Source organism: Hemicordylus capensis, chromosome 2, assembly GCF_027244095.1.
Source record: "Hemicordylus capensis ecotype Gifberg chromosome 2, rHemCap1.1.pri, whole genome shotgun sequence".
Taxonomy (NCBI): Eukaryota; Metazoa; Chordata; class Lepidosauria; order Squamata; family Cordylidae; genus Hemicordylus; species Hemicordylus capensis.
Window position 1 is genome coordinate 332,051,767 of NC_069658.1, and position 23,632 is coordinate 332,075,398.

A 23,632-nucleotide genomic window follows, 5' to 3' on the forward strand; every position below is an offset into this window, starting at 1 on the left:
GTTCCGAGGGGCTTAAAAATAACAGAGTGCTGGCGGGGGAAATGCGGCGGGAGGGGTGAGTACACCCTCCCCCACCCTTAAAGTACTACCCCCACGGGCGCCAAAGATCTTCGTGCACATCCCTACTATTTTACAAATCAAGCAGAGCAGAAGCCCAGCACGTTGGATCTATTGAGAACCAAGTGGTGACTCTGAGTCAGAGAGAGCACAAATAAAGAGCCTTCTAGCTCTTCCCATTAGAAAGTTCAGCTGGTCAGCCTGCTTTACCCATTTTCTGCTGTAAATCTAAATCAGTCTCTGTCAGGATGGTGGCTTGGTTTAAACTGGTTTGCTAGCAGAAGGATTGGTGTAGGAGCCCCACACTTAGCTCTAAAGCAAAAAGACAGCAGAATTATGGCCTTCAAAACCATTCTCCCCTTACAGTGGTGTGTCATCAACATACCTGCTCTTCCATGACCTCATGTAGCAGCTGCCAGTCCCAGACTACTGTGTCAGTCTTTGCTGGATGAAGCCTGAAAATTTAAAATTATTTCTATTACACCATCAAGTTCTTGCAGGTTTTCCCTTCACAAGCTTGTTTTGAAATATGTGGTGAACAATATCCAACCAATTCCTTGGCTATCATGTCTGAAAAGAAAAAATTAATATCCAGAGTACTTGGTTCAGGCCTAGTAACTATTTGCCAACTGTAGCCTTTCTGGTCAGCAAAATGCCTTTCTCCTTGGAACTCTTAACACATGAGGCCAGACTTCCCAATAGTTAAGCTCTTCACCTTTGAATTTCACCTTTGTCTGGGCACGTGATGATTGGGCCAGAAGGTACAGAACTGCTTTCCTCTTCAGCACAACTTAGGCTCCTGGAACTTTCCCAGACAGCAGGATTAAGAGGGGTGAAGTACTGTGAGTTACGGATATTTCAAATTTGCCCCCAAAAGCAATGCAAAAAGTGGATTTTTTTTAGCCTGGACATAAATTGGGCTAAGCTCCAATAAGCAATGAAAAACCCGAATCGTGTATGGAATGCTCCCCGATAGCTTGCGCAGGGACTTCAACTGAAAGCTGGATGGTATGTGAATGCACACTTGCCCTTCTGTGGTTAAGCAAAATAAAATCACCATTTGGGAATGCTCCTGCTAAGCCTTGAGCTCATCCCTTTCTTTGTTCTATTGTGCAATTGCATGTAGAGCTAATAGGGCAGCAGTGAGTACTCTGTTACATACCCATCTGTACTTAGTGTTGAAGAAATCCAAATCTATTATTTATCATTATTTTTATTGGCTCAGTGAAAAAGTGTAAAGATCCCTCCTACAGAATCCATTGCTAAACACACACACCCACACCCACACACACACACCCCGTTTGGACCATATGGGTATCATTGGGATATCATGAAAGAGCATCTCAGTGAAGCAAGATAGCTCAACAAAGTGGTCAGCAGGAATTGTAGCTGTTACAAGTGTTACAATTGTAGCTGTTTTCACTCAGCTGCCAGAAATATGTAATGCACTGACTGAAATAATTAATGATGACACTAGAATTAATGGTGAGTCAAAGGCTGAGGCATCATCTCACTAAAGAAACAGATGTCAAAAATATTCATTGTTCTCTCTTTTCTTTAGTACCAGATTTTGAGAGAAATAGACAAAGTGAATGTAAAACTGCAGTCCAAAGAAATCACTTTAACAACTGCATGTGATATTATTAAAATGCTAATTGACACTGTGTAAGCAATGAGGTGAACAATAAAATGTGAAGAGTTACTGACAGGCACAAAAGAAAAAGCTAGAAGGGCTGAGAGTGCAACTGAAAACTTTGAAGAAACAAGAAAAAAGAAAAGGGGTTTCTTTTGGATGAAAAATCACATGAGGAAGCGCAGACTTAGTCTGAAGAGGATAAATTGTGTTTGGGTATTTTAAATGGTTTTGAATTGTTTTAAAATGGTTTTTATATTGTTTTAAGTAGTGTGTTTTAGGTGGGGTTTTTTTGTCTTTTTAATTTGTTGTGCACCACCCAGAGCCTTTGGATGGATAAATGTAATAAATAAAAATAATAAATGTAATAAATAAAATAATAAAAATATATATAATAAATAGGTTCAGTGTTGACAACTTCTACGGAGTGTTAGATAATATTGCTAGCGAACTAGAATGTCGTTTCTGTGCTGAGCAGATTATTGAGAAGAAGTTTCTGATGCAAACAATGGCAACTTTAGAAAAAATGAGCAACGTAGAGCTTTGGCAAAAGTGCAAAATGTTTTCTCAAATGTATCCAAACAACCTCTCCACAAATATTCTCTGTGATGAGCTCCTCAACTTGAAGCATTCATAAAATTTATTTGCCCAGGGGCAACAGACCCAGTAAAATCTCCTGAACATTATTAACTAATGTGATTTGAGAGATATGTATTCTTATATTGACATTGCTTTGTACATTTTCAATATGCTACCCGTATTAGTGCCTTCCTGTGAACAAAGTTTCAGTTAACTGACACTAATAAAGAATTACCTGAGATCAACCATGACAGAAGTCTGGCCATTCTGTCAATTGAAGAAAGCAAGCTAGCAGACAGAGCCACAAGTTATTGTTAACAGTTCTCAAAATGGCTGCTAGTTGTTAATATTCCCTGTTGCTTTTGATGTGTTGGGATAATGCAAGCAGGAATTTGGCTTAACTGTAGGAATCCATCAGCAGCTGAGCATTGTGTGTGTGTGTGTGTATTCATTGGCATGGTGCAAGCAAGTAATTAAGTGAATGTGTATTATTTAATTACCTGGCATTGATAAATTTTATTTTCCTTACTGGAAAACTGCAAAAGTATTTGACAGAGCAGAATAGCTGGATCAGCTCTGCAGATGCAGAAGGGATGAGTTTCAAGTTGGACAGTTTTCTCCCTTCATTCAAAACCCTGTTGGATCAGTTAAAAATTGGACTCCTTAGAATCAGAGGAGGAAGTGGGGAAAGAAATATGTGGGATGGGAATATGTAAAGTTTCATGTTGGAATATTTATCTGAATGAATATTTGCATAAATATACTTTTTTAATATTCTTATTCTTGTGAGTTTAGTTGCTGTTTGTGCCCTCAAGAACCCACTTGTTAAAATACTGTGTCATGGAGAGTGTGTGTGTAAGTAGGGGGATGATGCTTATCTTGCAGCGGGGGGGGGGGGGGCAAAAGGCCTTTACGTCCAGGCTCCAAAATTACCTAGGTGCGCCTGTGCACACGCACACACACTCTAACCCATCGGCTGCACAGTGACTCGTTGGCTACACATAGTTCAGAGGGCTGCAATTTCCCAGGGCTGGAGGTACCTGAGAAAGTGTGATCCTGCCCCGCTAATTATGGAGTTGTAATTGTGCAAGTGTCATGGGTAGTCGTGGGATATTGTCTAGGGTATATTAGCAATGAGCAACAAATTCCCATCCTTTGCACTCATGTCACATTGAGGCTGCTAGTATTTTGTTAACCACAGAGTATTCGTTTACTGTATTATTCTACATGGAGCACCCCCAAAGGCTCTCAAGGTTAGAATATTTCACAATGATTCCTTGTTATTTTCTGAGCCTTCTGCCTTTTTATTTTTAAAAGGTTCAAATCAAACAGAAGCTTGTCTGTTCCACCAGCACAAGGTTGCTCCTCCCTCTGTTATATATGAACTGGGCAGTGAACTTACTGCATTTGATTAGAGATTTTTCATACAGATCTCCCAGGGATCCATACTGGGACCAGTGTTCTTTAACTTGTTAACAAATTATCTAGAAGGTGGGGTGACCAGCGAAGTGGCCAAGTTTGCAGATGACATTAAAAACTATTTAGGGAAGTGAAATCCAAAACAGATTGTGAGGAGCTCCAAAAGGATCTCTCCAAATTGGGTGGGTGGGTGACAAAATGGCAGATGTGGTTCAACGTAGGCAAGTATCAAGTGATGCATATTGGGGCAGAAAACCCCAACTTCACATATACACAGATGGGGTCTGAACTGTCAGTGAATAACCAAGAGAGAGATCTTGGGGTCTTGGTGGACAGCTCGAAAGTGTCAACACAATAAGAACATAAGAAGAGCCCTGCTGGATCAGGCCCAAGGCCCATCTAGTCCAGCATCCTGTTTCACACAGTGGCCCACCAGATGGCGCTAGAAGCCACAGGCAGGAGTTGAGGGCATGCCCTCTCTCCTGCTGTTACTCCCCTGCAACTGGTACTCAGAGGCATCCTGCCTTTGAAGCTGGAGGTGGACCATAGCCCTCCTACTAGTAGCAGTTGATAGACCTTTCCTCCATGAAGTTATCCAAACCCCCTTAAAGACATCTAGGTTGTTGGCTGATACCACATCTTGTGGTAGAGAATTCTACAAGTTGATTATGTGTTGTGTGAAAAAGTACCTATGTTCGTTGGTCCTAGATTTCCCGGCAATCAATTTCATGGGATGACCCCTGGTTCTAGTGTTATGTGAAAGGGAGAAGAATTTCTCTCGATCCACTTTCTCCACACCATGCATGATTTTATAGACCTTTATCATGTCTCCCCGCAGTTGCCTTCCCCCCCCTAAACTAAAAAGCCCCAGGTGTTATAGCCTTGCCTCATAAGGAAGGTGCTCCAGGCCCCTGATCATCTTGGTTGCCCTCTTCTGCACCTTTTCCAGTTCTACAATGTGTGGCAGCTGTGAAAAAAAGCAAATTCCATGCTTGGGATCATTAGGAAGGGGACTGAAAAATAAAATTGCTAATATTATCATATGCTGGCCTTGGGCTGAAATAAACAAATACACATACAATATTATCATGCCCTTATTCGGCCACATTTGGAGTACTGCATGCAGTTCTGGTCATCATATCTTAAGAAGGACATTGTAGAACTGGAAGGTTCAGAAGAGGGCAACCAGGATGATCAGGGGCCTGGAGCACCTTCCTTATGAGGCTAGGCTACAGCATCTGCTGCTCTTTGGAAAAGAGGCAATTAAGGGGAGACATGATCTATAAAACTATGCATGGAGTAGAGACAGTAGACAAAGGAACACAGGAAGCAGCCATATACTGAGTCAGACCTTGGTCTATCTAGCTCAGTATTGTCTTCAGACTGGCAGTGGCTTCTCCAAGGTTGCAGGCAGGAATCTCTCACATCAAGTCTCCCATTCAAAGGCAACCAGGGCAGACTCTGCTTAGCTAAGGGGACAAGTCATGCTTGCTACCACAAGACCAGCTCTCCTCTCTGCAGAGGAGAGGAATTTTTCTCTTTCTCTCACTACAATAAAACCAGAGATCACCCCATGAATTTGAAGGCTGGGAAATTTAGGACCAACTGAAGGAAGTACTTTTTCGCACAGCACATAATTAATCTATGGAATTTTCTGCCATGGGATGTGGTGATAGCCACTAACTTGGATGGCATTAAAAGGGACAAATTCATGGAGACAAGTCTATCGATGGCTACTAATTTGGTGGCTATAGGTCAGCCTCAGAGACAAGATGCCTCTCAACACCAGTTGCAGGGGAGCAACAGCAAGAGAGAGGGCATACCCTCACCTCTTGCCTGTGGGCTTCTCAGAGGCATCTGGTAGGCCACTGTGTGAAACAGGATGCTGGACTAGATAGGCCTTGGGCCTGATCCTGTAGGGCTGTTCTTATTACTACTGAACCCCAATATGCATGTTCACAGACTGTCTGGATAACTTGAGTAAGAATTTGTTCCCACAGTAATACATTTGTTTGTACAACTATTGTGTTTGGAACAATTGACCCACAGGATTTTTTAAAAAAGGACTGAACCATTACATGAGTTGAATCTCTTTCTCAAAGTACTGCTCGTTCCCTGACCCTTTATGCAATCACTTCCACACAAAATCGAAAACAGGGTCTTAATTTACATCTCTTCAGAAAGGATTCATGGTTCTACAAAAGTCAGCATGGAATATAAACAGAGCATACGGGATACTTACGCCTGGATTTTCATCAGCAGCATGTAGGCATCCTTCTGTATTTCCTGCTGCCCCTCTTGTTGCTCTGGGCCCAGCAGAATCTGCCTGACCACACAGGATGTGATCTCCATTGGGGGATAGTACCGACAGGACACATAACCCGTAAGGAAATCCAAGGTCCCCTGGAAGAAGTTCTCCTCGATAGTGCTGGACACCATGCGGAGTCTCCGGTTCGGGATAGGCTGGGGTTTCAGTGGCTTGTTCTGTGTACATAGTGAGACGTCAAAATGGCATACAATTACTGGCTGCCAGCAACTGGCCTGCTCCTTTGGTTCTCTACCTTGTTTGCACTGAAGCTGAAGGAATGAAATTCAGCTCTGTCACTTCAAGAGTTTTCTGCTTAAATGAGGCCTTTCTCAGGCCTGTCAGCAGCTTTCATGGGAAAGGAAGACAAATGTTTGCTGCAGTTTGACAAGCAACCCTGAGTCCTGTCTGCCCCCACCCAGTTCACAGGCCTGTCAATCTGTGGTGGACTGCAAGATCCACCACCCTGCTCAGCACATCTGAGCCTCCACATAGCTTCTGGTTTGGCTCAAGCAGCAGGCAATACTTCAGTCTGCATATTTCAGTCTCCAGTGAGCCCCTTCACTGGACCGTTCATTCTCCAGGAAAGCATTGGCCTAAGTCAACAGGCCTGTTTCAATGCAAGCCTGCACAGAGAGGAAGAACTGACCACTCTGGCTCAGTAGGGGCTCATGCCATCTTAACCATGTCACACTGTTTTGCTGGGTTGTCTTATTTCTCTCAGATAGGAATTGTCTTCCCTACTTGTGCCTCCTAGAGGAGGCCAGTCAACAGCTAAGCTCCAGCCACATGAGACAAAAGAGCAGAAGAACCAGAATGTAATAATGGCAAGAACTGATGGAAGGGAGAGAACAGAAACTCTCTCTTTGCGGGCTACATTTGGGAGAAGCGGCCTCAAGGCTGAGAGCAGCTCTCATGAAGCTTTACAGCAGGGGCGTGAAGCACTAACCAGTTACTTCCCACAAATTAAACCAAGTTTAGGGCAAGAAAGCCAATGCCCTGTTCAATACAGTGAACAGGCCAACTCTGGGGTTTGGGAGCGAGTTCACATCTGTGTTTCCATAGCTGGTTTTGGAGGCATGGTCCCTAAGCCACAGTAGATCAGATGCATAGCTGCATAAAATTGTTAACATTCATGCTACAGGTTATTTAGGATAAACCTTCCAGAGCTGCTGACCCCTCCCCCCACTTTTAATTATCTAATTGGGTTGGAATTGATGGTTTGGTGCCAAATTGAGGCAGAATCAACATTTTTTGGTGAAAAAATGTGAAATGCTCTGGGCACCTGCTGAGGAATTTGGCCCTCCAACTGATTAGAGTTTGAAACCCCTGCCTTATTATCTCCTTGGCTGCATGCTAGCTCCGCACCACAATCCAAACTATGTTGGTCTGTCCCAGTCTCTTGAAATAGTCACAGTCAGTCGGATTGGCATACAATGTTGTGTTGATGTATTCAACATTTAAACACAGACGCATTTGATGAAGAAGCAGTGCTAATGGGATACCATCAGTACTGTTAATGGGTGTTGTAACTGGGAAGGTATGTTGTAATGTGTTTCCAATTAGTTGTATTTATATTCATGGAACAGAGCAAAAAGCTCCAAAAATAACTGGCTGAATGGGGCAGGCAGTGCTGCATTAGCCACCCCAGCCTATAAGAAAGAAGCACACATCTGCTTCTCAAGATCCCAGGTGCCCAAAATCGCACTTGGGAAACTGGCCTCTCTCACCAATTACCTGTTTGGCATCTCTTTCCTGTACCGCATTTTGAAGAAAGGGGTGATGTACAGGCACACCCTGGAAATACTGCAATGTTTTCACCCAGGCTTTGATGTCACCCCACTCAGTTTGTTCCTGAACTCCTGGTGTTGGGTTATGTGCTTCAAGCAGAGGCTGTTCAGCTTCTGCAAGAGATGGGGCAATGTTCAGAGGAGAATAGCAGGAGATGGGACTTGGGGAGCATCTCTGATGGGATGGAGAGAGTTGAGGGTTGGGACCTCTCTCAGGAGGACAGCAACTAGGAGCCTCTTCCACACAGTCCGTTTGATGTTCACTGCTGCTGGGAGAGGACAAAGAGAAGATATCAGACCCCAGCAGCGGGCTTCCAAAGGAACTCATGTCACTGTTATAAGAGGTAAGGCTGTTGCTTTCAGAGTCCCCCCCATAGTTTGGGACAAGAGAGAAGCCATTTTGAAAGCAGGTCTGCTTCACAGCATCTTCCTTGGGGAAAGCTTGTTCACATTCTGTGTTCCACAGGCTAATTGGCACATCAAATTTGTTTCCAGAGTCTACAGTGCTGAACATTTTAGGAGAGCATGCAGGCTGCATGCTGACTGGAGTAGAATGCTTTAGGTCCAGAGCAATATAGCCATTACCATGAACAGGGCTAACCATTGTTTCTTCAACCTCCGTCAGATCAATTATGTCAAAGTCATTGCCTGCTGCTGTTATCACAGCCAGGTCATCTCCAGTCAGATCAATGACTTCCTGCAAGGAGAGAAAGAAAATTTACAGTCACTGCACAACTCACCAGAGAGAAACACTGTATCTGAACAAAATATCTCCAATCTGCCTAGCTTGGACATATAAACACTCTACATGATTTCAGAGGCGCTCTAACCTCTGGACTTCTGGGCCAAAGTCCAGGGCTTCCACAGCCCCTGGGCCCCACAAATCCTTTTAGTCTGTCCTGGGTGGTATGGTCGCCCAGCGGAGCATGATGATTCTTAATTGGAGCCTGATGATTCTTAATTTTTGGTGGGGGGGGGGCGCGCGCTCCAAAGGCCTTTAGGTCTAAGGTCTAGGCTCTAAAATTACTTAGGTGCACCTCTGCATGATTTGGAACCTCATGCATTAATAATTCTCTATCCTACCAGCATTTTCCTAACACCATATGACAGTATAGGGAGAAATGTATTCTCAACAGTTTCCACACAATTACTGAACACACACACTCTGCAAATTCTCTAGAGCCTCAACATCTTGTGGAAATGTTGCAAAAGCTTTAGAGTTAGGATGGCTCTTGGGATTAGCCGCTGTGGGATTTTCTTAATGAAAAGCGGGGTATAAATTTAACAATAAAACAATAAATTGGAAATAAAGATCTAGCTGTGCAGCTGTTTTCTTTCAGTATTACTTCCAACAGCTGAGTTGATCCCTCACTGCTGTGCGAGGCAAGATTCACCCTGCCCCCCTCCCCACCCCGTTCAACAGTTCTTACATCTTGCAGCTGCTGGAATTTGTTTCTTGTATTTATCTACTTGCCACATAGCCCAAACATCCCAGGTTACCTCAGCTGATCAAAGTGCTTCGCTGCCCAGTTAGAGAATCACTCCCACTACAGAAACCCTCAGCATTTACTGATTTGCCTGAAATGTGTGCCTCACCCTTCAAATGCACAATATTTGTGCATTTTGTATTCAATAGTTTAACAGAAGGAATGCTACTACAGTAAACAGCTGTGATCATGAGCACACATCTCTTGAATGAAAGAAAGGAGATGGGTATCCCCTTCTGGAAAAGTTGAATAACAGGGAAACACTCTATGCTAACTGCAAATATGCCCTAAGCCTGATCATGTACGCGAGTCACAACTATGAGTGCAAAACGATTTCCATTGCTGTATGAAGCTGGGCCTTGCCGGCACTAAGCCAGCAAGTAAAACAGCCACATACCCACTTGAATCTGTTCTATGAGAGGCCAGGACAGCCAAAGGAAGAGATTCCACATACAGTCCTCTTTAATACAAGCAATACAGAGCAAAAGTAACATTCCGAGGAAAAGAAAGTACAGAACATACACCTGCTACTAGAACCAACAATTTCCAGGGGCAATCTTCATGGAAGAATCCCAGAGGCAAAGAGGCCAATTAGTAATCTGAGCGGGTGCCAGAGCACTATGCTCAGACTAGAGAGGCCAAGGGCTCCCAGATGTTGGCCTCTGGCCATTGTGTTTGGGGATTATGGGAGCTGTAATCAAATGACAGATGGGAACCCAAGGCTGGGAACCATTGAGATCGGCTATGAAAACTGCCTCCAGCAGTTCCCTCAATAAACTCCTTTTGGCTAGGAAAGAAGTTTGTTGCACTTCGCAGTGCCAGGTTGTAAGGAAAAGTTACTTCTTCAAAATGCTTTATAGTTCTATCATTGCAAAATACTAGGGATGTGCACAAATCGATTTTTTGAATTCTATTTGTGCCCCAAACAAATCACCCCTGATTTGTTTTGTGTCCAAATCTACCTCCACAAATCACCCCAGATTCGATTTGTATTTGCTTTGATTCGATACAGATCCAGATTGATTTGGACTACTTAACAAGGTCCTAGAAGCACCAAATCTGAGTGGTGGGTAGGTCCCCATGGGTGCCACCTACCACCCAAATTTCAAGGCAGTGGGACACTTGGTTGATTTTTAATGAATTTTAGTTTTTACTGATTTCAAACATTTCTGCCATAAGAAATAATGGGGCTTCGACGTCACCATATCCTAACCCAAACACGGATCTCCAGCTTTCATGAAAAGAAAAGGAAAAAAAGCTAAGCTCTAGCCATTGTAGAAGTGGAATTATGGAGCAAAATGTGCGGTTATTATTTTTCAAGTGTTCAGATTCTTTGTTGTATAATAACTTTCCTCATAATGAATCTTTATGAGGATTCATTGCACAGCTTCATTTCTTCTGTTCATTTTGACTGTCACTGGACACTGCCAACTGTCAACTGTCATGTGCCAACTACACCCCACCCCCCTACCTGCAAGGCAGTGGGGTACTCATTTTAATTTTTAGGAATATTGAAATGTTTAGATTCTTTGGTGTCTAATAACTTTTCCTCATAATGAATCCTTATGAGGATTCCTTATACGCCTTCATTTCTTCTGTTCATTTTGACTATCACTGGACACTGCCAACTGTCAACTGCCATGTGTCAACTATTCCCCCCCCCCACAACACACTGGGATACTCAATTTATTTTTTAGGGTTGTTTTGAAGTGTTTTGATTTTTTTGTGTCTTCATTACACACCTTCATTTCTTCTGTTCATTTTGACCCCACTGCTTTTCAGCTGGGGGTGGGGAATTAGTGGCATCCCATGTTCCAACTACCCCATAACCCACAAGCTGCTGGGTACTCCATTTATATTTTAGGAATTTTAGAGGTATTTACTCTTTGGTGTGTAATGAATCCTCATAGGGATTCATTATGAGGAAAGGTTATTAGACACAAAAGAGCCTAAACACTTGAAAAAGATCCTAGAACATAAACTAAGTAGTACCCCACTGCCTTGCGGGTGGGTGGGTGTGTAGGTGACACATGGCAGTTGACAGTTGGAGATGGAGCCGCTCTGGGAAGAGCATCAGAAGGTTCCAAGTTCCCTCCCTGGCATCTCCAAGATAGGGCTGAGAGAGATTCCTGCCTGTTAAAGTTGGATTTGAGGATCAAATGTTGAGATTCGAGAAGGAGTTGTGTGAAAATTATGAAAGATTAGTCTCTAAGATGTATACGTTGTTGCTTTTGGAGGAGACAAGAGATGAAGTGGTTAAAATGACTATGATAAAGTGGGCTCAAGATGTGGGTCATAATATAGATATGGCTGCTTGGGAAAAATTATGGAAAACTGATTTAAAGTTTACTGCATGTTATACTTTAAAAGAAAATTATTGTAAGATGATGTATAGGTGGTATCTGACACCGAAAAAAATTAAGATTAATGTATAAAAATGTTTCAAACAAATGTTGGAAATGTGAAGGAACTTTTTTTCATATGTGGTGGTCATGCAGGAAGGCAAAGGCTTTTTGGGATACGATATATAATGAGCTGAAGAAAAATTTCTAAATGACATTTCCTAAGAGGCCAGAATCCTTCCTGCTGGGAAGAACTCAAGGAGATTTCTCCAAAAGAAATGTAACATTTTTTATGTATGCAACCACGGCAGCTAGAACAGCATATGAACAGAAACAGAAAGACAATAAAATGCCCTCAAAAGAAGACTGGTTGATAAAAATTTTGGAATATGCTGAGATGGCAAAACTTATAGCACTTAATAAGGGATGAAAATTTGGAATGTTTCAAAGAAGATTAGGAACCATTTTTACTTTACTTAAAGAACTATTTTTCTAATATGGACCTTTCAGCAGGGTTTGAAATATAGTAATAACAGCAGGTTGGTTTGGGTAAAATCGAGTAGCAATGTGGAGTATCTATGTTTTGAATTATTATAGCAATGGTTTATATGTATAGTCAATGTGAACCGTGCAGACAGGTAAGCGGGAAGTCAATATTTACTTAATCAAATAAATGAATGTAGTTGGATTGTAAAGCTATTGTAAAAGCAAATAAAATTTTTAAATGCAAGAGAGATTCCTGCCTGCAACCCTGAAGAAGCCACTGCCAATCTGTGAAGACAATACTGAGCTAGATAGACCAATGGTCTGACCAGGGCCGGACGGGGGGCACTGGGAGGGCGGTGGAATATATGTGGGGAGGGCGCAAGGTTTTAGTTTGGATATATGTGTTAGGTTAGGAAATTCATAAAATACTTCAATACTGGTTTGTTTGTTTATTGATTGATAATTGAAAACTTTTTCATGTGTGAAAGAAAGGCCTGGTATTGGCCTCTCCCCAGGGCAATTCTCATGCTGGCCAGGGTTTTATCTTACACTGGCCAGGATTTGGACAATTTGTACCTCAGCTACTCTAATCTATCCCTGCTGACTAAATAAGTACTACAGTACTTATATCTATACTATACTATACTATACTATACTATACTATACTATACTATACTTATATACTAATACTATATACTACTAAATATACTATACTTATATCTATACTATACTATACTATAGTACTATATCTATAGTACTGTTTGTGCATACATGCATGATTAAGCAGGCAAAACACTCAGGTAGTCCTTGCTCCTTATTTCCACCCTTTAAAAAATTGTCACTACCTATGCCTGTAAATTCGACTCAATTAACTCAAAATAATCATACTGAAAATTAAACTGAATATTATACTGCACTAAGGAATTAAAACGTACTGCATTTTTGCCATGGATTCTACAGGTACTAGATGTTTTGCATTCAATACACTGCCATCCCTTAAGGCCTTCACATTTGCTGTCAACGCCAAAAAAAATTAAAACACGATGGATGTCCTATAAAAAGGCAATATTTATAGATGAGGTTTAGTTCATGCTCCAGAAAACCAGAAGCTCTTTGACATTTCATAGTAGGGCAGCATCAGTGCTGACTATTCTCAGAGTTCACTTTTCTTCCCTCTCAGTGACACTACAAGCGCTGCTCCCTCTAATAGGGATTCCCCAGATGTTGTTCACTACAACTCCCAGCATTTTCAGCTGCAGTTGCATTTGGCTGGGGATTCTGGGAGCTGTAGTCAACAACATCTGGGAAACACTGTAGGTAGCTATGAAGTTATAGGCTGTTAATTATTAGGCCAGGTTTACTGTTTATTGGCAGTCATTTAACAAATTAAGCAACCACAACAACAGTTTATATCAAAAGTTTTTATCCTAACCCACCTCACAGGACGGTAGTAAGAATAAAAGTAGGAAGAAAGAATCATGCACACTGAGCTTCTTAAAGGAAAGACAGGATAAAAGTGTCATAACACATATATGCATGATGTGCTTACAACAACATATTCATATTTATGCTGACATTTAGCCCCATGACTCATAAGAACAGTCCAGCTGGATCAGGCCCAAGGCCCATCTAGTCCAGCATCCTGTTTCGCACAGTGGCCCACCAGATGCCTCTGGAAGCCACAGACAGGAGTTGAGGGCGTGCCCTCTCTCCTGCCATTATTCCCCTGCAACTGGTACTCAGAGGCACCCTGCCCTTGAGGCTGGAGGTGGCCAATAAATGCATCCCATTCAATGCCTTTTATGCCAAACAGAAGGAGAAGTTACCTACTAACTAGCAAGCCAATATATATACAACCACTAATGTCATTTCAAACTAGACAACAAAACGGTATATATGAGGTCATCCCAATTTCTTACAAGGACTTAATAATATAAGGAAACATTTGAAGGGCAGGAAAGCAGTGCTTCCTTTTTTTTTTGGCGTACTTTTATAAATTATTCTTTTCCCCCTCACTCTTCCCCACTCAGTCACAGTCACACAGAGTGATATTATGCCTGATATGATCTTCCCATTTCACAAAACATCCCCTATATACACCCCCTCCATTTTAGCTTACTTTTTGAAATCTGAATGATTAAAAAATGGTGCTTGCTCTTTGAAATGAGACTGTGTGTGTGCTCTTGCTCCCAGTGTCCTCTCTCCTCTGACTGACCTGAGATATCCACTTATGTGAGGTGAAGAGCGAGTCTGTGCACTAGACAGGGCAGGGTGCAGGAAGGGAAGCCCAAAAGGGATGGGAGCTTCGGCGGCACCCCCACCCAGCACAGACAGAGCTCAGCAGAAAGCCTCTGCCAGCTCTGTGTGAGACCTACAGTCACTCAATCCACAGTCCACTAGACCCCGGCTGATTTCACACTGTCTACTTCTAGTTCTATGTTAGTTCAGCAGCAGCAGGGCGGGAGATGGCTTCTTCTCCCTGCAGCTGAACTAACAGAACTCACATCCGGTAGAAGTAGTCAGGTAGAAAGAAGGGAAAGGGAAGGGAGCCTCCACCAGCGGCGGCCTCCCTCCTACCCCACCCACCATCCTACACAAAGCTCAGCAGACTGACTGAGCAGAGCAGCAGGGTGAACAAGGATCCCCTCCCCGATTGGCTCTTGCAGAGCCAGAAAGCAGCAGCAGCCTGCCTGGCTCTACCGAGATTTCCCTCACGGCAGCAGGGCGCAAAGTGAGAGTCTCGCAAAGGGCATATCGGGCATTTGCCTTACTGCCCGGTGGGTCAGTCCAAGCCTGGGTCTGACTCAGTATATGGCAGCTTCCTATGTTCCACTGTCCAAATGACAGTCAAAATGAATAAAAGAAATGAAGCTGTGTGATGAATCCTCATAGGGATTCATTGAGGGAAAGTAATTATACACCAAAGGATCCAAACACTTGAAAAATAGTGACCACACATTTTGCTCCATAACTCCAATTCTACAAGAGCTAGAGCTTAGCTTTTTTTAAAAATGAAAGCTGGGAATCTGGGGAAATTAATAGGATGGATCCAAATCTCGAATAGATTCAAATCGAATCAGGTGCAATTCGATTTAGATCTGAATCTAGCCAATGGACCACAGGGGTGATCTGTTTTCTCTCCAAATTTCCACTTTGAGAGTCCTCAAAGAACTCAAATGTGAAATTGCTGACTGCCTTGCTAAAATATATAAATTATCCCTGAAATTGGACGCTGTACCAGAGGACTGAAGAGTAGCAAATATAACACCAATTTTCCAAAAGGGATCCAGGGCCGACCTGGGAAATAACCAGCTGATTAGCTTAACGTCTGTTCCAGGCAAATTGATGGAAAGCATCCTCAAGGATAAAATTGTAAAGCACATAGAAGAACAGGCCCTGCTGGGAGTGAACCTGCTTGTGAGGTAAATCTTGCCTCACAAACCTTTTGGAGTTCTTTGAGAGTGTCAACAACTACACTGGATAAAAGCGATACAGTTGATATAGTATACCTGGACTTCCAAAAAGCTTTTGACAAAGTTCTTCATCAAAGATTCCTGAGGAAACTTAGTGGTCATGGGATAAGGGGACAAGTACATGTGTGTATTGCTAACTGGTTGAAAGACAGGAAACAGAGGGTAGGTATAAATGGAGAGTTTTCACAATGGAGGGAAGTAAGGTGGGGTCCCCCAGGGATCTGTATTGGGACCGGTGCTTTTTAATGTATTCATAAATGATCTAGAAGCAGGAGAAAGCAGCGAAGTGGCCAAATTCGCAGATGATACCAAACTCTTTCGGGTAGTGAAATCCAAAAAGGATTTTGAGGAGCTCCAAAAGGATGTCTCCAAACTGGGGGAGTGGGTGACAAAGTGGCAAATGCACTTCAATGTTGGCAAGTGTAAGGTGATGCACATTGGGATGAAAAAACCCAATGTCAAGTATAGGTTGATGGGATTTGAGCTGTTGGTGACTGCCCAGGAGAGGGATCTTGGGGTTGTGATGGACAGCTCGTTGAAAGTGTCGACTCAATGTGCGGCAGCTGTGAAAAAGGCCAATTCCATGCTAGGGATCATTAGGAAGGGGACTGAAAATAAAACTGCTAATATTATAATGCCCTTATACAAAACTATGGTGCAGCCACACTTGGAGTACTGCTTACAATTCTGGTCACCACATCTAAAAAAGGACATTGTAGAATAGGAAAAGGTGCAGAAGAGGGCAACCAAGATGATCAGGGGCCTAGAGCACCTTTCTTATTAGGCAAGACTACAACACCTGGGGCTTTTTAGTTTAGAAAAAAAGATTACTGTGGGGAGACATGATAGAGGTCTATAAAATCATGCATGGTGTGGAGAAAGTGGATAAAGAGAAATTCTTCTCCCTCTCCCATAACACTAGAACCAGGGGTCATCCCATGAAATTGATTGCCAGGAAATCTAGGACCAACAAACAGAAGTACTTTTTCACACAACACATAATCAACTTGTGGAATTCTCTGCCACAAGATGTGGTGATAGCCAACAAGCTGGATGGCTTTAAGAGGAGTTTGGATTACTTAATGGAGGAGAGGTCTATCAACGGCTACTAGTCGGAGGGCTGTGGGCCACCTACAGCCTCAGAGGCAGGATGCCTCTGATTACCAGTTGCAGGGGAGTAACAGCAGGAGAGAGGGCATGGCCTCAACTCCTGCCTGTGGCTTCCAGCGGCATCTGGTGGGCCACTGTGAGAAACAGGATGCTGGACTAGATGGGCCTTGGGCCTGATCCAGCAGGGCTGTTCTTATGTTCAAATCGCCCAAAATCAGCTAGATTCGGGTACAACTCAATTTGTACCTGAATCAATTTGCACATCCCTACAAAATATACCAAGGTTTCACTATCTGGGCTTCTATACAGGAGTGTTAAATCCATTCAGTAAATATTTATCTGGGTAGCAGCCAAGGCTTCTGCTTTGCATGCAGAAGATTCCACTTTAAATAAATAAATAAATTGCAGGCATTATGGCAGGGAAGAGGAGATGGAAGCTGCTGCCTGTCAGCATAGGCTGGGCTAAACGGACCAGTGGCTTGGTTCAGCATGAAGCAGCTTCATATACTCTCCCGCAGCGGCTTGGACATTTTAGGAATGGTACACAGCTTCCTGAAGCTAAAGGAGATTCTGCCATTTTAAGTCTTTACCTTAGCTCCTCAGAATACCTCTCATTCCTGTGAATAATACATTAAACTAGAGCACAGGGGACAACTTCAAACCCTCCTAAACACAAGGTATGGGCTTGCTGGATGGCCTTGAGCACGTCAGTTTGTACAATAGCTTACTGGCCTACAAAATGAGAAAGGGGACAAACTGAGAGCACACCCATTGTGGCATCTTCTGTGGATGTCCACGCATCCCGGCACGACCCTCTATGGGGACACTGTTCATTTGGACAGCACCTCTACATCGGTTAGTACTTGGCACACAAGTAGAGCTGCCGTTCAGATGAGCAGGAAGTGGAGTATACTACAAATCCAAGGCTGTAGTCTAAACACAGGTACTAGGGAGCAAGCCCCAGTGAAATTAGGATCTACTAATTTCAACATGTATAGGATTATACTGTATGTACAATATAAAAACTGGTATCAGTTTGGATATTAGACCAGAGTCACTGAAACAACAGCAGTAAGACAAAACAAGTCTCTTACTGTCCCTCCTGTTGATTATATTATCATGTAGGTATTTTCTATGGATTTATTTGTGTTAGTAGGCACTGAACCACAGACAGAATACAAATCTTGAAGTCTGATATGGCATATTCCATAGTAAAGACTCCTGAATGGAGCTGGAGAGGAGATACACAGCCAGAAGTCTCAGGTGAGACACCTCAACAGAAAATAAAACATTTTGCAGACTAAGGGATATTATACACAAACACACAAAAATGGTAAAGTAAATCCTCCACAGTGAACAATGTACAACACCTAATTTATAAGCATAACTGAACTTTACGAGTAAGGTTACAGTGAAAGGTAACACACTCACTTTCCACAACTCAGGAGGATCAGACTATGATTAGGGATGTGCATGGAACTGGGCGGGGGTGGTTTGAAGGTGGGGGTGTTAGACTTTAAGGATGGGGGAGGGTGCACCTACCCCTCCCTCTGCTTTCCCCCAGCTGGTGCTTGGTTTTTGTAAAGTCCTTCGGGGAGGCAGCGTACCTCTCTGCTGTCCCATTCCCTCTTTGGCTGGAAGTACCTGGCGTGCGAGCCCGTCCAACGCGCACATGTGCACCAGGTACTGCTGGCCACTTCCGGCCAAAGAAGGGACATGATGGCAGGGAGGTATGCTGCTGCCCCGAAGACCTTTACAAAAACCAAGTGCTGGTGGGTGGGTGGGGGGGGAGTGCACCCTCTCCTGCCCTTAAAGTCCAACACCCCACACCATCTCCGAACCTTCAAACCTCCCAGTGTTCGAACCTGTTCGGAAGCCCGTAAAAGGGCCTCCGAACAGGTTTGTGAACATCCCTATGATGCTATTTTGAATAAGGCACTCTAACCTAAATGCAATCCCTACCTATACTGACTTGAAAAATCAAAGAGAAAATGCCTAACTGTCACTCCTTCAAGCTACTTGCAGTTTTAACTCTCCTTGCTGGAACCTCTAGATATTTGAAAACTTCATCAGAATTAAAGGATTCCACAGAATTAAACAGAATTCCATTTCAGCAGGAGCATTTCCCACCTGACATCTAGCCCCCAACCAGTATAAACAAACCAACTTGCCTTGGAGAGAAATTTTAAAATGCTGACTTCATATTTCAAGTTGGCAACCTGGAATTTGCAGAAGTCTTTACAATTCCCCCAAACTCCCTGACTCCCAACTTCCCAAATTGTTTCGTCAAGAATCAGCTCTATGCTTATCAGAAGAGTTCACTAAGTAAAATGTGACATCTTAGAATTCTGATTGAGAGGTACAGACTCAAGTTGTGGCCAAACATAAAAGAATCATGTCAATTTAATATACAACTTTTATAATCTTCAGTGCCTCTCATTTCTTAAGCAGCTGTGCATTCATGGGAGATTTCTTACTGGATAAGAACACCTAACTTTTTATTCCTATTAACTACCAGTGTATAATACGCATATTTCATTAGCCTAATGAGATTAAAACAAAACCAGTAATTATGCCATTGCCAACTATTCAAACACACTCATTTATTTTGTTATTTGCTCAATGTCAACAGTACAGGCCTAGGTTTATGAGGTGTGCTCAATAAAGGTACAAGGGCAAAGTGCAACATCTGTGTCCAGAATTAAACTGTTTGCTGTTCTGGGACAGTGACATGGAGAGATCCCCTCACTCTAACTCTTGCTTGGAAATTCCATCTGCCTGACAGCTTGTCTTGTAGCATTTTCTAATTTGCTACAGCAACTCTCAAAGTGGCAATTGCTCTGCCCTGCTCCATTACCAGACTGTTAAGGAAGGACATTGGGGTTTAGATCACTAAACAGCTTTTTCAAAGAAAACAGAATGCAAAGGATAGGAACTGGGCTGAGGCCAGATTCCACTGAAGTTAATAACCACCATCAAGAAGTGTTTATAAACAAAACACTTCTAGCTTGTGCCACTGGAGAGCTACTGAGCAAGACATAAGAGCTTCTACAGTTCAGTGTAAATAATCTTTTTTTTAAAATAAATTGCCAAGAAGTTACCTTTCAGCTATTCAGATTTCTTGTGCCACCTGGATAACAGAATTTCCACAAACCCCTGCCCCCAACCTTCACACCTCCTGCTAGGCTTCTTCTGTGTGTGAATATTATGCAGACCAAATTTGGAAAGTTGTGCCGTGGAGTCGGTGTCGACTCCTGGTGACCACAGAGCTATGTGGTTTTCTTTTTGGTAGAATTCAGAAAGGGTTTACCACTGCCATCTCCTGCGCAGAATGAGATGATGCCTTTCAGCATCTTCCTATATTGCTGCTGCCTGATATTGATATTTCCTACCAGCGGGGATTTGAACCAGCAACCTCTTGTTCCCTAGGCAAGTTACAGCCCACCCATTATTTGTTCATCAGGGTGATTGAAGTCCTAGCCTTCCTGCTGTTAATAGCACTAACATTTCTAAACTGGAGACACATAGTAGTTTACCAAAGGTGGCTTGAAAAAGAGACTGCTTGCTCATAGTATGTATATTCAGCCCCCTTTTGTCTTCAATAGATTGTTGTATCAAAACAATCCAATGGATGTTGTATTGTCTGAGCAGAAGCAACAGCAAAACAAAATTAATCCATGTGTATACCACGGGAAGCAAAACCTCACTCAAACAACTTTCAACTCCCTGTTGTCTGTTTGCAGTCTAAGGATGAAATCCTACTATGCATACTTACATGAGAGTAACCCTCATTAAGGTCAAATGGGACTCGCTTCCAAAGACACACGCACAGGATTGCACTGCCCATCTAGCTTACAACTGTGAAATCCAGAATGGCAATGAAATGACAGTATGATAGGGTAGAGTGGTGATAAAGCAGAAAAATATATAGAAAAGAAGAGTAAAATAAATGATTCCTAATATGGAATGTTTTTTTTTTCTTGGTATGACTATATCATTCTATACAAGATCATTTCAGTCCCATCTGAATGGTGCAATTCTGATTTGGGGGACAGTTATTGTGGCATCACCTGCATAGGCAGTTATTCCACAAGCATTCCATTCCGAAGAATTTCATTCTATTTCAGTTTTGAACATTTCACTGTCATTCACTTTAAATGCTGGTATAGGAACTGCTATTCATCCTGGGGCTGCTATTTTCTTTGGACATTTATCCCACCTAAGATCCATAGCACCAACATCTAAAACATTCAACCACAGCCACCCTATTCCTTTAGGGCTTGGATATAAGGAAGTCTTAGTGGCCTTACTTTTAGCTTTCTACAGTGCAATATCCTTTTTTTGCCTTGATCTTATAGTTTTTCTCCGTGTCTACTACTTTCAGTTGACCTTTGCATTTTCTGCTGCCTGCTCTTCTTGTGCTTTCCTGAAGCAGCTCCATAAGAGAATAAAGAACAGCAACAACTTCATGGCCAGTTATCAGAAAAGTCAGATTGAATTCACACAGGAAAATCAATATTTATTTGTCATATTGATATACTGCCTGATCTCTCTCTCGGCAGTGTACATAATCCAGTTACAATATTAAAAACCATTAAAACAGTTACACATAATAAAATTAAACACAATTCAGAGTAAAACAATTAAACAGTTTAAAATTAATTTTAATTAAAATATTGAGAAAACAGGTGTGTCTTAAGAGTCTTTTTAAAAACAATCAGAGATGGAAAAGCTCTTATTTTGACAGGGAGTGTATTCCAAAGCCCTGGGGCAGCCACAGAGAAGGTCCTGCGGTGGCAACTATAACCAAGCCTCCCCATGTGATCTTAATAGGCTAGGCAGCAGGGTTCATGACAAAGAAGGTGCTCTCTTAAGGACCTTAGACCTAAGCTGTTCAAGGCTTTATAGGTAATGACCAGCACTTTGTATTTCGCTCAGAAACATATTGGCAGCCAGTGCAGTTCTTTTAAGATTGTGTTATATGGTCCCTTCGGGTTGTCCTGGAGAACAACCTGGCTCTGCATTCTATACCAGTTTTAGTGTCTGGACTACATACAAAGGCAGCCCTATGTAGAGTGCATTACAGTAGTTAAGTCTGGAAGTTACCAGCATATGTACTACCATTTTAAGATCATTTACCTTCTGAAATGCGTGTAGCTGACCTATCAGCCAAAGCTGATGACAAGTGTTCCTGGCCATTGCTTCAACCTGAGAAACCAGAGAGAATTTTGGATCCAGGAGTACTCCCAAGCTACATACCTGATCTTTCAAGGAGAGTGTAACCCCATCCAAAACAAGCAGATCATAATACTCTCTCGGATCTTGACTTGACCCCCCTTACCCACGCAATCAGTACCTCTGTCTTATTTGGACTCAACTTCAATTTGTTATCCCTTATCGATCTCCAGGCAGGCATTTAGGGTAACTATGCCATTACATGATGAAGTTGATAGGGAGAAAAAAATTTGGGTGTCACCAGCATATTATTTATGTTTTATTTATTTTATTTATTTATTCAATTTATATACCCCCCCTTCCTGAAGTGGCTCAGGGCAGTTTACATTAAAATCAAACACACAGAGCTTACAATCAAGAAACATTTAAACCAGATTAAATCTCATTAAAATTAAGGTTAAAACTAGATATCATTAAAAGCCAGGCTGAAGGCCTGGTATATTGATAACACCCTGCACCAAATATCCTGATGATCTCTCCCAGTGGTTTCATGTAGATGATAAAGAGCATTGAGATAGTATAAAGCCTTGTGGAATACAAAGACCCCTGCTAACTGGGCAAAGAGGCACCTTTTTAACATGTTGATTCTCTTTATTTAGCAGGGGGAGAGGAACTGGCCCTATCCACCCCCAGCATAGTACCTCCAATGACTGTTGCTGGTGTGTCTATCTGATGTTTCTTTTTAGATTGGGAGCCCTTTTGGGACAGGAAGCCATCTTACTCATTCATTTATTATTTCTCTACGTAAACGGCTTTGGAAACTTTTGTTGAAAAGCGGTATATAAATATTTGCTGTTGTTGTTAATATGAAGTAGAGGGAGCAATGTGGGTACAGTTGCTGGATAGGGTGCGCACAGCAGGCTCACACTCTTCAATTTTTCCAAAACTAGACAGACTCATCTTATACCATGTTAAAAGAAACAGGGACTCATTGTAGGATCGGGAGCAAGCAAGCTGTAAAAAGAACCATTTCCATGGAACCAACGTGTCCCCCGCCTCCAATTATTTAGAACTGGAAAAGCTTCACTACAAAGCATGTATTTCCTTATCATTGAGGAATACCACTTTGAACTAGTTAGAAACTGACAGCTTAATATACTTTCCATACACACACACACTTTCCCCGTGTCGTATAAATCTAGCTCTCAAACAACACACTTTTCAGGACTTTTCAATCCAGCAATAGTTTTGCCGTTTGCGAGATGCGTTGCCAAAACTCGAAAGGGGTCATAGTCATCAGAATACACTTCAGGGGTTTCAGTACTCGCAACATCGACGGGCACACAGATAGCAAGAGCAGCTCGGAAGATAGATAGAGATTCCCCTCCGCCGGCTATAAACCACCCCCGCTCTTCAAGTGGAGAGACCCAAACAACGAGACGGGCGAGGATGCATTCAACGCGATCCGGTTAGGCGCAAGATGAGGAGCGGAAGCCCCTCCATCTTTATTGCTGGCAAACTATGCCAAACCCGGTGAAAACTCACCGTGGGCTCTTGAAGAGTGCGTCGCAGGCGCCATCGCCTTCTCTTCCTGAACTTGCACCGCCGGCGAGGCCGAAAACTTCCTCCTGAGGATTCCCCATCAGAGCTCGATTCCGTGATGAGGACAACAACACCCTCGGCCATAGCGCCTTCTTGCTAGCCCTGTCCAACCGTGGGCGGGGCAAATGAAATGGGCGTGGCCACGCGGAAGTCTGACTGTTTAAGGGCTGAGTG

General features: G+C 42.7%; 1 protein-coding gene across 6 annotated transcripts in view; it reads right to left on the reverse strand.

Annotated features, from left to right (window-relative positions):
• Positions 1-23,590, reverse strand: part of SIMC1 (SUMO interacting motifs containing 1) — a 40,837-nt gene extending 17,247 nt beyond the window's left edge. Inside the window, exons 1-5 of one of the 6 annotated variants that reach the window (XM_053287807.1) lie at positions 23,402-23,529; positions 20,992-21,116; positions 7,731-8,480; positions 5,931-6,172; positions 443-512 (exon numbers count right to left, since the gene is read on the reverse strand). In XM_053287807.1, coding sequence (XP_053143782.1) covers positions 443-512; positions 5,931-6,172; positions 7,731-8,387 — 969 coding nt within the window. In that variant the 5' untranslated portion in view covers positions 8,388-8,480; positions 20,992-21,116; positions 23,402-23,529. Of the gene's footprint in view, positions 1-442; positions 513-5,930; positions 6,173-7,730; positions 8,481-10,618; positions 10,983-11,012; positions 11,301-20,456; positions 20,711-20,991; positions 21,117-23,401 lie in introns of those variants that run through there. The other 5 variants (XM_053287802.1, XM_053287803.1, XM_053287804.1 and 2 more) reach the window with 5 other exon arrangements.
• Positions 23,591-23,632: the final 42 nt, after the last annotated feature.